This window comes from Drosophila takahashii, chromosome 2R (assembly GCF_030179915.1).
Source record: "Drosophila takahashii strain IR98-3 E-12201 chromosome 2R, DtakHiC1v2, whole genome shotgun sequence".
Classification (NCBI taxonomy): domain Eukaryota; kingdom Metazoa; phylum Arthropoda; class Insecta; order Diptera; family Drosophilidae; genus Drosophila; species Drosophila takahashii.
This window is the reverse complement of record NC_091679.1, coordinates 35,880,004-35,894,118: the sequence shown is the minus strand read 5'-3', so window position 1 is coordinate 35,894,118 and position 14,115 is coordinate 35,880,004. Positions and strand designations below refer to the sequence as shown.

The window sequence follows — 14,115 nt, the reverse complement described above, 5'->3', positions numbered from 1 at the left end:
CGTTTTTCTTTATCAATATTAGTTTATGTGCACACGAATTGGCTGTGTTTGCCCTACAGATTAGCCTTCATCAGGGGCTTCAGGTGGGTCTCAAAGGATGTTTGGACGGGCTTTTGGTTCATGGTGCTGCGCTTGGCCGAATCGAAGAGTCTGGGGTACACATTGCCATCGTAGCTGCCCAGCACAGAGTTTAAAACACGGTCGTGGAACTCGAAGCCATCGCAGATGGCCACGGCATTGGGTCGAAAGTTCTCCAGCGAAACCTCCAGGCGTTTCTGAAGCGATCTCAGATCCGCATCGGTGAGGTTGATGAACTGGTGAAAGGATATAGCTTATTAAAATATATTATTAAGAATAGAAGGCTAAACTTACTCTCAAAATTTCATTCAGGTTATTAAGCACAGTCTGGACCAGGAATAATTCCAGCACGTTCTCCAAAACCTTGTTTAAAGCGGGGGAACGCTTTTGGGCCTTGGGTCCTGTGATTTGTTCCAGGAATGTCTGGCACACAAACTGCCGTCCATGAAGCTGCAATATGATTTAATCAATTGGTAATTAAAGTCCACATAATTAAGCCAATACAATAAATAAATAAACTGCTGTATCACATAAATCTGTCAATTTCTCTCTCAACTAAATGTATTATATCAATTTAAGCGAATTTATATTGAAAGAGATTAGTGTTAATTACCTCAGCAGCACGAGTCAGTTCGATTCCCGTGTTATTAGCCGCCACACCCTGCGATTGACCACTGACCATGCGTTCCGCCAGATTCTCGAAAGCAATGCGGGTTTTTCTATAGGTAAATACAAATATATCTTTGCTTGGAAGACTTATCTAAAGCCAAACTCACTGTGCTGCCGTGTATTGCAAGGCCTTGATGATGCACTGCCAGGAGTCGTCCCACTTGGGGAACTCCTTCAGCTGCATGGAGGTGGCAAAGTAACCGTAGGATGCGGACAAAGGTTTGCCTTCCACAAACGAAGACCATGCCTTGACCAGGGCGCGACCAATTTGCAGCAGCAGCACGGTGTTCTCGCCCTCGTAGGTGATGGCAGCCACAGCATTGCCATAGATGTTGCTCAAATTGGCTGCCGTGAGGTAACCATGACCTCCAGTGGACAGGCGGAGTTTCTCGATGCCGGCGCATCCGTCGGTGGTGCAGAGAACCTTGAGGGCGCAGGACAGGACGTGCATGTCGGGCAGGCGATCAAACTTGCCGTTGTTGGCCTCCTGCACCGTCTGGGCGTACATCTCCCATGTGTACTCGGCGGCCAGGTGGTAAGCCATTCCGGTGGCGATCTCCGGGAAGAGCTTCAGGCGCTGGGTCACATGATCAATGATCTGCGGCTCGGGTTGGCTGTGGTTAACAGGGATTTAGGCATTTCCCTTAATAAGCTGAACACTTGGTAAAACTCACTTGGGTTCAATGGGACTCTGTCGTCGCACCGCCGAGTACCTGGTGGCTATTGTGGCCGCCGCCAGGAGCAGCGTGGAGTTCTGGTTAACAATCAAGCAGCGCGTGTACACCATGGTCAGGTAGTTGAGCCTAGAGGCCGGACTCGCCTTGAAGGTGCCATCGCGCTCCACCTTGGCAAATTTCATCAGCATGTTGGTGCGTGGAATCCGGACTTGGTTCATGCCCAGGAAGCCCTGGTTCACGGACGCCATACCCAGTTTCTTGCCAATCTCCCCAATATCAATTCCCGGCAGTGGCATATGGGTATCAGCGTCTCTCACCGGCACAATGAACATTTGGATGCCATGATGGACATCGGCGATATACAACTGGGCAACCACCATGGCATGATTGGCCGTGTGACCCACTGAAAGAAAGAAGATAGTTGATATTAATTGGAAAAGTGGGATTTCCTATGTCTTAACCACTTACAGCCGCCGGGCCACCACTTGTACGCCTCCAAGTTGGGTGTATTCAGCACAAACTCATCCGTCTTGGGATCAAAGTCCGCCCGGGTGGCCAATCCGCGGACATTGGTTCCATGGGCCAGCTCCGTTTGGGCGTAGGTGCCTATAATGTTGCAGTTCGCCGCCGCCTTGCCCCACTTCTCCACCTGTTCCGGAGTGCCCTGACCTTTGATCACATCAACAAACATTGTGATGTGAGTAGCCACTGGGTGATTAGCCGGGAAGAGTCCAAAGCTTTGGGCATTGAAGAGCCCTCCGCTGCAAACAATTAGAGATAAGATTAGCCGAACACCTTGGGAACAATCTTGCATTCCAACTTACGGCCAAATATCAGTGCCTCCAGGATTAAGCTTTTGCTGCAGAGCCTTCAGTTTGATGGCTGCCTCAGCCACCTTCTTCACACTCGAATTGTAGACCTCCTCGTGGGACATGTACTCGTGGTTAAGACCATAGCCATCCTCCAGATCGCTGAAGATGGCTTTTTCTGTGGATAAAAATAAAAATTTTGTTAGGGAATAAAATGGATTTTTAATTAATTTATGATCAAACATTATTATCAGGTGAACACCCGTATAATTAGGTATACAGTTGTAAAATAATATTAAAACAGTATTAAAAATAAAATTCAAAAAAATAAGCATTAAATTGAGTTGATTTCCATGCCTCAGGAACTCTTCCTTAACTATAATGTAATGTTTTAAAATTAAATAGATTTGTTAAATTAACAAAAAATCGAATGAAACTAAATTGTGGTACAATTACAAGATTTCGACTATTTCCTTTCTTATCAGTTGGAGGCGGCGCTGAACCTTTTTGAAAGATAAGAAAGCTGATCGCGTTGCAATTGCATGTTATCGTAAACACCGGGACCACTATCATTACCTTTAACTATTGATAAGCAACAGTTTTAATTCAGCTGTACAACAATGTTTAATTATTTTTGGACTTTGCGGGCAATAGATTAACTCTTTGGACCTTGATTTTCTTATTGACCAAAAAGAAGCTTCAAAGACCGGTGCCATGTCACGAACACCGGTGTGACGCTAATGACGTATATCTTTAATATTTACCCATCTCGCGTTTGGTCTTTAGTTTGTCCTGACCACCATGCCACCAGGCTGAAAACTCCTCCACATTGAATTCGGCGCCTGTGCGTTCCTTCTGCAGATCGGGATTCACCGTGTTCGGAATTAAGTTCTTAATGTGCGACATTGTACTATATTGATCCGCGACTATAACAACCAAAACTATTATAAAATAAATAAAGATCCAAGACTAGATCCAACCAACAGCTGTGAGCTCAATGTGACGACTGAGCGAAAGTGGAATGGATCGGTGAGAAAGTAAACTTTTGAGGGGCAAAGTACACATGAAAGCTTTCAAAAGAGATCGGCACAACTTAAGCAAGAGTAAATAATCATGCCTATCAGCAAAAGAGCGGTATATGTTGAGACAAATTATTTAAGAGTATTTATTACAAAAATAATAACAAAACTGGTTATAATCACGCAAATCACCAATACAGTGGGGTACACATATACATTAAATTAAGCTTGGCTTTAGATAATGAAAATGATTTATAAAACGATGTGCTAGGCACTAGATGTTGGACTTCATGAAGGGTTTCAGGATCTCGTGGAAGGACTTTGGCACTGATTTCTGGTTAACTGGGTTTTTAAGAGCCGCATCGAAAATGCGCTCATATGCATTGCCATCGTAAGAGCCCAAAGTTGAGTTCAATTGGAGATCACTGAAATCGAAGCCATCCACAATGGCCACAGCATCGGGTCGCAGCTTGGTAAGCACAGTTTCCAAGCGATCCTGCAGCCGGGTGAGATCCGTATCGGTCAACTCAATAAACTGTAAAATACAGAAATATTAATTTAACAAACCATAATTTTTTTAAAAGCTCAAACACACCATTAGCAGGTATTTTAGTTGGTTGAGTGTCTCCTTGACTAGGTAGAGTTCCAAGAGGTTCTCCAGGACTTGATTAAAAGCAGCTGAACGAGTCTTAGATTTCGGACCCGTCACCGCCTCGGTGAAGCAACCAAAAACGAAGGCACGACCATGAAGCTAAAGGGGTAAAAAATAAATAGAGATTTTTAGATTTCAATGGTTTAAAGTCCAAGCCATTTCAGCTAGCCAACCTCTGCTGCCTGGGTGAACTCTATGCCCGTGTGATTCGCAGCATTCTCCTCGGTCTCGCCCCTAGAAAGACGGTTGGAAAGGCTCTTGAAAGCCACGCGGATCTTACTGTAATAAATAAAGAGTTATCAAGGGCTGAACTGAAATATAAAGGACATCCAAACTTACTTGGCGGCTGCGTATTGCATGGCCTTCACCATGTTCTCCCAACTACCTGTCCACTTGCCAAACTCCGGATTCTTCTGCACCTCGCTTAGATAGCGAACGGTGGGCGGCAATGGAGCTCCACTGAGGGCAGCTCGCCAGGTTTTCATCAAGAAGCGACCGATCTGCAGCAGCAGTACCGTGTTCTCCCCCTCATAAGTGCAGGCTGCAGTGGCATTCACATAAAGGTTGCTCATATTGGATGAGGTGAGGTAGCCGTGACCGCCACAGGCCAGGCGCAATCTCTCCACGCCAGCGGCGGAATCCATGGAGCAGGTTACTTTCAAGGCGCAGGACAGGGAATGCAGCTCCGGCAGACGCTCGTACCTGCCGTTTTCTATATCCTCAATGGTCACATCGTACAGATTCCACAGGTAATCGCTGGACAGCCGGTAGGCCAAGCTGGTGGCGATCTCGGGGAAGAGTTTCATTTGCTGCGTAACGTGATCGATGATCTGGGGCTCGCGTTCCCTGAAAATAACGAAGATTAGTTAGGGATAAATTGCAACTTCTTTTCTGGTAACCTACTTGGGGTTTATGGGACTCTGGCGACGCACAGCCGAGTATCTGGTGGCAATGGTGGAGGCTCCCGCCAACATCAAGGCGTTATTCTTGGCAATTACACAGCGCGTGCGCACCATGGCGAAGTAGGTCAGCACATTGGTGGGACTACTGACGTAGGAGCCATCGGCGTTGACCTGGGCATGTCGCATCAGCATGCGGGTACGAGGTATCCTCACATTCTTCAGGCCCAGGAAGCCATTGTTCACGCCAATGAAGCCCATCTTCTTGCCAATGTCACCAATGTGGACGCCAGGCAGAGGTTCGTGGGTCTCCTCATCGCGCACCTGGATGAAGAACATGTGCGGTCCCTTGGATTTGTTGTCTATATACAGTTGAGCCATCACCAGGCAGTAGTTGGAACTGTGACCCACTAAAGAAGTAGAGATAATATACGTTTTTAAAGGGATGTAGTAAAGTATTATACTTCAAGCAAACTTACAGCCTCCTGGCCAAAACTTGTAGGAGGAAATCTTCGGGGTGTTGAGTACAAATTCATCTGTTTTGGGATCGAAATCAGCCCGGGTTTCCAGACCTCGCAGATAGGTGCCATGACCCAGTTCTGTTTGCGCATAGGTGCCGCAAATCTCGAAGCGTTCCAGCCGCTTGCCAAAGTCCTCGTACTGCTCCGGAGTGCATTGAGCCTGCAGAGCTTTCACCAGCATCACGTACATAACGCCAAAGGGATTGCCGCCGGGAACCAGACCCCACATCACATGATGGTCATATAGATTCCTAAAAAGGGTGATAGTACTTAGCCAAAGAGTAATTGGTATAGATAAGTAATAAAAACCCACGGCCAGTAATCGGTTCCGCCAGGATTACGCTCCTCCTGCAGGCGGCGCATCTTCTTGGCCGCCTCGATGGCTCCTCGCGTGGAGAACTCGATGATCTCCTCGTGCGATTTGTTCTGCAGCTGCAGCATCTCCAGAACGTCCACATCCTTTTGCATATATTCACCTGATTGGAAGAGAGAAAAACAGCCAAGTCAGCATGACCCTCGAGTTGTTTGTCTCCACAACTGATTAGAGTGGTGATTAGTTTTATGGACTTACGAACGCCCCGGTTGAACTTTAGAATCTCCTCGCCTCCAGCCCACCAGGCGGCGAATTCTTCGCTGGAAAAGCTGGCCGCATCGCGTTCCTTCTGAAGATCGGGATTTACGGTTGTGGGGATTACGGAATTGGGGATTACGGAAGTGGAACTGGCCATTGCGACGAGATTTAGGGAGCTCCGAACTGCGCGCCAAGAGAATCGATCGCTTACTGAGCTCCGAACCGCCGTTCTCAGTGAATAAAAGTGAAAACGGTCATTAAACTTTTAAACTTCGCTCTTTCGATTCGATACGAGTGCTTTTAGTTGGTTGAGTTTAAGGGCCTATGTGAGGTTTTCGAGTGCGTTTTGCGGTGGTGCAACCGTTATCTCTGTAATCGCTCGCTGGATCCTAGGTCAAAATTTAATCGAATATTTGGTTTTTACTGCCTTATAACGGTGATAAGAAGCTGGTAAACACAGATTAAAAACTTAAGATACCACAACAAATTTAGACTGTCTCTACAGATGTTAGAACTGGAATTAGTAATCTGATAGCAAGTTTTAGATCACTTGTGATCGTGCTTAACATGGGCTATCGATAGAAGCTGTGGCTCAGTCTTATGTTAAAGAAATATGAAAAAATAATTTACTATCTAGACATTAAATTATTACTTTAAGTATTAAATTATTTTCATGTTTAACTTAATTTAAAATACAGTTAAAATCTTTAGAACAGTTTTACTGCTAGATAACATCGCTGTTAATGATTAACAGTACTGTTTGTTATTGTTATCAATTTCCTAACTATCGAGTGTGTACCATCTCAATTGTTTAAAGTTTTGTTTTCTTTTATATTTCCCGGATTTTTATAGTTTATCCCATTAATTATAAGCACAAAATGACCATAAACTTCAATATTGGCCTGCTCGGACATGTGGACAGCGGAAAGACTACTTTGGCAAAAGCGCTGAGCTCCATTTCCAGCACGGCAGCCTTTGACAAGAATCCCCAGTCGGTGGAACGAGGAATCACTTTGGATTTGGGCTTTAGTGGCCTTTTGGTGGGAGAAGATCTCCAGTTTACCTTTGTGGACTGTCCCGGCCATGCAAGTCTCATACGCACTATCATAGGAGGTAATAATATGGATTAATTTCCTTCAAATAAGTTAAATAACCTTCCTTTCCATTGCAGGTGCCCAGATCATAGATCTTATGCTCCTTGTTGTGGACGCTCAAAAAGGTATCCAAACCCAGACGGCGGAGTGCCTAATTATCGGGGAGTTGCTGCAGAAAAAGCTGATTGTCGTAATCAACAAAATAGATGTTTATTCAGCGGATCAAAGAGAATCAAAGCTGGAGAAGCTCCGCTTGCGGCTTTTAAAGACTTTGGAAGCCACCAGCTTTGGTGGTCATGTGCCCATATATGCTGTGTCTGCCCTCGATGGAACCCACATCCCTGAACTGCAAAGCGCTCTGAAGGAAGCCTATTTCCAGCCACAAAGAAACTTAACCGATCCCTTGCTCATGTACGTCGATCACTGTTTCGGAATAAAAGGTCAGGGAACCGTTTGCACAGGCACCCTTCACCAGGGAAAGGTTCAGGTGAACGATGTCATAGAGCTACCGGCTCTTGGAGAGCTAAGAAAGGTAAAGTCCATGCAAATGTTCCGCCAGAACGTGACCAGCGCATCCATGGGCGACAGAATTGGACTTTGTGTGACCCAGTTTAATGCCAAGCTGCTGGAACGCGGTGTCATTGCTCAGCCGGGATACCTGAAACCCATATACGCCGTGTGCCTGCAGCTCAAACCAATTCGCTACTACAAACAGTCGATAAAATTGAAGAGCAAGCTGCACATCTCTGTGGGTCACGACACGGTGATGGCCAACGTAACTTTGTTTCGGGATGCGGAAGGTACATCACCCGAATTCCATCTGGACAAAGAGTACGAGTATGTGGAGGAAGTGCAGCCGGCGGAGCTTCAACCTACAGATGTCATATACGCCCTTTTGCAGTTTGAATCTCCCGTTTTGACCCCGCCAAAGTCTACGCTGATTGCCTCCAAACTCGACATGGATGTCCACAGTAGCAGCTGTCGATTGGCCTTTTGGGGACGCATCGCCTGGCAAAGCCAGAGCTCCAACTACATCGAGGAAGAGCTGCCAAAACTACGCATCTTCAAGCGTAAACAGAAAGTGGGAAGCATTCAGCGAGTGGTCAATGCTAACGAGGTTATTGTTCAGAACCTATTCAAAAAGGAGGCCAAACGTGATCTGTACGTGGGCAAGCTAGTGGACTTGTCGTCTGGGGAAAAAGGTCGGATAGACCGTACTTTTGGACAGACCTCCAAAGTGGCAATAACCTTTCAAGAAGCTCTAACCCCAGAAACTATAGCCAATCTCAAAAATGTCCAGGTTTTACTTAATTGTAAGAAATATGTATTTAATAAACAGGCGGGACTTTTTCAATGAACAATTTTCTTGTTTTGCATTTCATTTTAAATATTCCGCCAATTAGATGCAGTAATCGATAATCAAAGTTGTAACTGCTAATTACAGTATGGAGAACTGTTATATTGAGACTTTACATTTGCAGTATATTTTAGTACACTAGTATATAAATACTGAAAATCCCAGCGAAAAACCGATAGCATACCGCCTATCGATACCAAACGCCCCCCTCCCAAATGCCAATGAGTCCAAACAACAACACTTTTGGAGCCTTCCCCCGTGAACTGCAATAAACAAAACATCGAATCGCAAACGAATACTAATAGTTCCCGTGTCCAAGGGCCAAACGCCAAAACCGCCACCACCTCGCAGCCAACCGAAGAGGCCAAAGACGACACCACCCATGTTCCCAGTGCATCCGCTGCCGCCGCTGCTCCTCCTCCTCCTCCTCTTCTGCGCCAAGGGAACCCACCAGATCAATGTCGACTGCAACGAGCTGCAAATGATGGGCCAGTTCATGTGCCCGGATCCGGCGCGGGGCCAGATCGATCCGCGGACGCAGCAGCTGGCCGGATGCACCAAGGAGGGACGCGCCCGCGTCTGGTGCATCGCCGCCAACGAGATCAACTGCACGGAGACGGGCAACGCCACCTTCAGCCGCGAAGTGCCCTGCAAGTGGACGTGGGTGGAGCTACACTATCTCCTTAAATTAATCCACTAATAAAAACATATCTCCACAGAAACGGCTATCACCTGGACACCACTCTGCTGCTCTCCGTCTTCCTGGGCATGTTCGGCGTGGACCGATTCTACCTGGGCTACCCGGGCATCGGGCTGCTCAAGTTCTGCACCCTCGGCGGCATGTTCCTGGGCCAGCTGATCGACATCGTGCTGATTGCCCTGCAGGTTGTGGGCCCGGCGGATGGCTCCGCCTATGTGATACCCTACTACGGAGCCGGTATCCACATCGTGCGCAGCGACAACACCACCTACCGGCTGCCCAGGGACGACTGGTGATGGTTAAGGCGGCACAGCGGCGCCTGGTGTACAGTAGATCACGTTAAGTCCTTGTTATACCTTAAGTACGGCTTATGACACTAGCAATAAGCAACGACTGCGGATCCGATTCGATTCTCTTCGTTTAGATTCGGATCCAGATCGAGACTCAGATTAGTGCATTACGTACCCTAGTTGATAAGTGTAAAGATTGTTGCCACCCCACTCCTTTGCGTAGCCTAAGTTGCATTGTTTAGTCTTAGTTACCAATGTACATGGTCCCTCATACAACTCTACATCTGTGTAATTGTATAGGCCGCATAGACAAATTGTTTGCCAATATAACTAACGATTTTAATCAGCCCGCCCCGTGTATGCCGCCTATATAGTCATGGCACTTCTTGGCAGTATAATTGGCCCACTTGTACTTTGATCTCGCGAACATTTTCGGCGTGACAGAGATTGGTCAACAAAAGCAGAGCGCGGAGGAAGCACAACGCCGGCGACATCCCGCTTTGTTGACGCTGTTGACTCACCGGCGAAACGCCCAGACGCCAGAGTAAGTAGACGGAGAACGCACAAACCGGGCAGTCGGATGGGAATGGGGGGATGGGATGGGGTGGCCAAGGGGCGGAGGATCGGCGCGGTTCAGTTCGGAAAACATTTGCTCTGCTGGCCCTTTCATCTGATTGGCATTTCCGAAATAATCAGCGGCGACGCATCAGCCGGCGAGTTGTTCGATTTTAATTGCATGGCCGGGGTCGCCTGTAATTCGATGCGTTTTAATTAGGCTCTCAATTAAGATCAAGTTGGGTTTTATCTTGAAATGGGTGAGTGTTGCGAATAGCATGCAAATGTCATGATTGGCCGGTTCTTGTGCGTCAATTAGCCATGCCCAAATTTAGGTTTTGGTTTATGTTTTTCTTAAGTTTAATTAGTAACAATATTAAACAGCTTTCATTTTAGGACTAGAACTTTTAGATTTTTTATAGTTCTATAGCCACTTTATTAACTTTGTAAGTTTATTTTAATTAGTCAGTTATAAAAACTAAAACATTATTTCCCCAAAGTATTGAATATTGCTTGGAAAGATCAAAGATTTAATAATTGTTTTCCTACTGCAGCAAAATTACAGTTTTAGAGTCACTATGATCTTTAAGAATGTGGGATCGTATGGGGGGTTTAAATCATTTAAACAAAATCGTTCTTATATCACAGTTAGACTAGGATTCAAGTGATGCAGAAATCATTTCAAACTAGTTGAAATTTGGGTGAAAGATAAATTTGGTAAGTAATGGAATTTTAATTAAAAAACCTTGCTAAATACAGGGTTAATGAAAAAAGTAATATGAAGAACGCTTATAAAAATGTTTACAAATTGCGTTTTGTGGAGCGTTGGCCCAGGCAACGGTAAGTAATACTAAACAATTGCCACGCCCCCTGCCATTCCCCTTTGAATAGGCAATGCACTGACCCCGGCCACGCCCACCGCCCACTTTATTGTTATATAGACAAGTGGACATGTGGAGAAGAGCTTTTCAATTAGCCCGGCCACAAGTTGACAATGTGTTGTTGATACTCGTATGTCGCAGTGGGTCCACTGGATACACCTAATTACAGTCTGAGTGTCGTGCCGCCTGTGTAAACATCCAGGGGGGAGGGGGGTTTGGAAGGGGTAAGGAGGGGCAGCACACGGACAAAAATAAGATCACCTTGAACCTGATGTTATAACATAACCATATTTAATAATACATTTTCAGATCACTTAATTATCTTTGGTTTGCTTTGATAGTCACAATATCTATCAATCTATTTGATTAAAAAAAATCTAAATTAAAAAAAAATGGATTTTGAGAATTTAAACTTTAAGTTAATAAAGTTTGGCCTGTCTTGTCTTTTTATTAAAAGAGTAAATGGTTAAGTTAATCCAGATAATAGGAGTTTGAAATCCCTTAAAAATTTTTATAACATTTTAAATTAAGTACATTTTAAACAAATTTTTGATACCCTTCAATAATTTTAAGAATATGATCTCAAGTTTTCTCTGTTAGGAAAAATGTTGTAATTTTTGAATAAATGATGATACATAGTTTAAAAACTCGAATTAGATAAGTTGATATACCTCTTTTTCCTGTGCAGCACTTGATCTTTGTCCGCCGTCATCCCCTCCTGTTTTTGCTCCTTGGGGCCAAACTTCGAGTGCTTTGGACCCTATATACATATCGCTTTCAATGGGGCAAATGAACTTTGCGCCATTAGGGAAATTTGAGCAGCTTGTTTGTAAGCAGGCTGTTTGTTTTTGTTGTGCGCGTGGTAACCTTATGGAAAATGCCCAGAGTCCCCAGATCGACCAGATCCCCCCTAGATTGTTGACTCTCTGACTGGCTGCAAACTATTTCACAACTCCAGCCGAGCTGGGGTTATTTAAATGGGGATTATCCTCACCTGATTCGCCTCCAGAAATAGCCACAATAGCACAATAGCGACCGAGTCACATATTGGCCAATTGCAAATATTTGCCAGTATCAAAATAGCATCGATTCGATGCGCAAACTGCTCGACATTGTATATATAGCATATGGACTGGGGATAATCGGGGCAGAAAGGGGGTGGGGCTGAAGTGGAGACGCTCGACGGGTTTCTTATTTGCACAGAGCTTAGAAGCTCAACGCTTAATTACGCTCAAGTGGCGTGGAAAATTGTGGGGCGGGATTCTCAGATTTCCACCACCGCCCAACGCCCACTCGACCCAATGACGTTTATGCCAAATTGCTTTGCACTTTGTTTGTTTGTTTGCAAGAGAGGAGAGCTCATACCTATACTATACCTATGCAAATAGAAAACGGCATTTAATGAAACGCAATTATTTAATTTTACAGACTGCGTCACGGTTCCCACCTGGCTGCATATTGCACCGTTCGCCTCATAAATAATGACTGGGCAACCTCCAGTGACAAAATCCGCGGCCTGGGAAACTCAAGCTCTAAGCCTCAAAACTGCAGAGCCGAAACCAAAGGCAAATCCAAAACCAAACCATAATCCAAGCCGAGTTTCGTTCGTGATAACTGCAATTTTCCAGCCACAACTACAGATACAATGAGTGCATAAATCATCTCCACGCTCAGCTGCAAAGCTCTGGCATGTTCCTAGCGTGCCGCGGCAGCTTTTCCGAAATGAAAAAAACCAACTAAAAACCATCGCATAAATGTCAAATGCCTGGCAGTTTGATTTGGCCGCGGGTTAAGTGTGAATTATCCCAGGGCCTCGGATCTCTCAGCACCATTTGTATGCTGTCTCATCTGCAGAATGCATTTAAGAGCCTTAAGTGCTATTATCGCATTCGAGACAAATGCCATAAGACACATTTCGGATTGCAAATGCAACTTGCAGTCACGGCAGCTTTGGCGATTATAATGAATGGACTCATTCATGGTGGGAAAGAAATGGCTTCCGATTTGCAGAAAAATTGCCATAGAAAATATGAAGAATATTATGGAGTTCTTTAGACAGTTAATGGCTGGTTTTTATTGTGAGAAGATTTATTTTAGTTATTTACCAAACTCAAATATCATTACATTTATGAGAAATCAAAAGCACGTTCAATTCGCCTAATTTAACATGACAGATCTATTGAATCTGATACGATTATTTTCAATATCTCAAAATCTTTATAGAAATTAAGAGTACTTAAGGTTCCCCGGAAATCGAAATTAAAGAACTTTCCCGAGGAATTTGTATTTATCTTTTTATTATACTTAATCTCTAACGGAAATACCTAGCTTAAGACTTTGGGCGTTGAAAATGAATCATGGTTATTAGTTTGGATTGTGAAATTACTATAAAAACTACTTGCCTTATATGACACGCTTAGATTTGTATGTAAACACCATAAGTGTAAAATTCACCTGACTTTCTTCGTTCCAAAGTCTGCCAATTTCACCTGACACCCACAGATCTAATCAGCCTTGTTCGCCCACATTTGAACTTCAATTCATTCATGATTCGAGTGGTAAATAATCTAATCGATACTACGGCCAGGGAATGTTGTTATCAGACGGGAAAATACCTCTGTGAATCCCTGGGCACGCGGAGCTGTCAAAACAAAGAAGTCGAGGCAGACAGCGCGGAATGCCAGTTGACAAATTCTAATTGGCAAAAGTTCCCGGAATCGAATCGAATTGAATGGAATGGTATTGAATTGAGTCGCTTTGCTTTGCTTTGCTTATTACTAAGGTGTGTTGATGCGCTGGGGCTCTTCTCATGTTCGCCTTGTTAACACTTCGCCAACGGTAAGGTGTTCATTTCGCCGAGGAATGTGTGAATGTAGATTGAAATTCGATTTCAATTGCAACTTTTGAGGACTGCGCCTTTGAAGTCGCTGAAATATGATTGCCGCTAAAACTAAGACACGTAGAAAAATATCTATATTTATCTAAATATTTCTTTGTTATGGCTAAGGCTTCTCTAAGTTCTAATCTTTATTTCTGAACATATAAAAAGCATGTAAAAAACGTTGAAAATAATCACATTATTTGATTATAAATTTCTAATAGTTCGAATTTGAGCTTTTATGAAAAAATGGAATTTCTAAGAATACACTTTGGTCCGTAATGATAATTTTTCGGTTGAATTCTAAACATAAATAATCCAATCAGCTAATACTTAGTTTATCCATTTAAATTAAAAACATTTAATTGGTCTCTAAGAAATAAATGATCTTTGAAAATAGGTAGTTTTTGTAAAATTGTTTCAATAATTGGTTAGCCTTAAGTACAATAAAAAATGTGTTTTCTT

The 14,115-nt window shown here is 44.2% G+C and overlaps 4 protein-coding genes across 4 annotated transcripts; 2 read left to right on the top strand and 2 right to left on the bottom strand.

The window, feature by feature from the left end:
• Window positions 1-2: 2 nt before the first annotated feature.
• Window positions 3-3,251, bottom strand: Acox57D-d (acyl-Coenzyme A oxidase at 57D distal). The gene is made up of 8 exons (XM_017152374.3): window positions 2,998-3,251; window positions 2,249-2,411; window positions 1,893-2,185; window positions 1,422-1,827; window positions 855-1,361; window positions 692-797; window positions 373-528; window positions 3-314 (listed from the first exon to the last, which is right to left on the bottom strand). The coding sequence occupies exons 1-8, from the start codon at window positions 3,137-3,139 to the stop codon at window positions 54-56; spliced, it is 2,034 nt and encodes a 677-aa protein (XP_017007863.2). The 5' UTR covers window positions 3,140-3,251; the 3' UTR covers window positions 3-53.
• A 121-nt stretch (window positions 3,252-3,372) lies between these two features.
• Window positions 3,373-6,411, bottom strand: Acox57D-p (acyl-Coenzyme A oxidase at 57D proximal). The gene is made up of 8 exons (XM_017152435.3): window positions 5,896-6,411; window positions 5,638-5,800; window positions 5,283-5,575; window positions 4,808-5,213; window positions 4,244-4,750; window positions 4,078-4,183; window positions 3,848-4,003; window positions 3,373-3,787 (listed from the first exon to the last, which is right to left on the bottom strand). The coding sequence occupies exons 1-8, from the start codon at window positions 6,050-6,052 to the stop codon at window positions 3,527-3,529; spliced, it is 2,049 nt and encodes a 682-aa protein (XP_017007924.2). The 5' UTR covers window positions 6,053-6,411; the 3' UTR covers window positions 3,373-3,526.
• A 291-nt stretch (window positions 6,412-6,702) lies between these two features.
• Window positions 6,703-8,346, top strand: eEFSec (eukaryotic translation elongation factor, selenocysteine-specific). Its single transcript, XM_017152333.3, has 2 exons — window positions 6,703-7,008; window positions 7,067-8,346. Exons 1-2 carry the CDS (start codon window positions 6,774-6,776, stop codon window positions 8,344-8,346), a joined length of 1,515 nt encoding a protein of 504 aa, XP_017007822.2. The 5' UTR covers window positions 6,703-6,773.
• A 262-nt stretch (window positions 8,347-8,608) lies between these two features.
• Window positions 8,609-9,694, top strand: bisc (TM2 domain-containing protein 1 biscotti). Its single transcript, XM_017152331.3, has 2 exons — window positions 8,609-9,006; window positions 9,066-9,694. The coding sequence occupies exons 1-2, from the start codon at window positions 8,729-8,731 to the stop codon at window positions 9,340-9,342; spliced, it is 555 nt and encodes a 184-aa protein (XP_017007820.1). The 5' UTR covers window positions 8,609-8,728; the 3' UTR covers window positions 9,343-9,694.
• The last annotated feature ends 4,421 nt before the right edge of the window (window positions 9,695-14,115 follow it).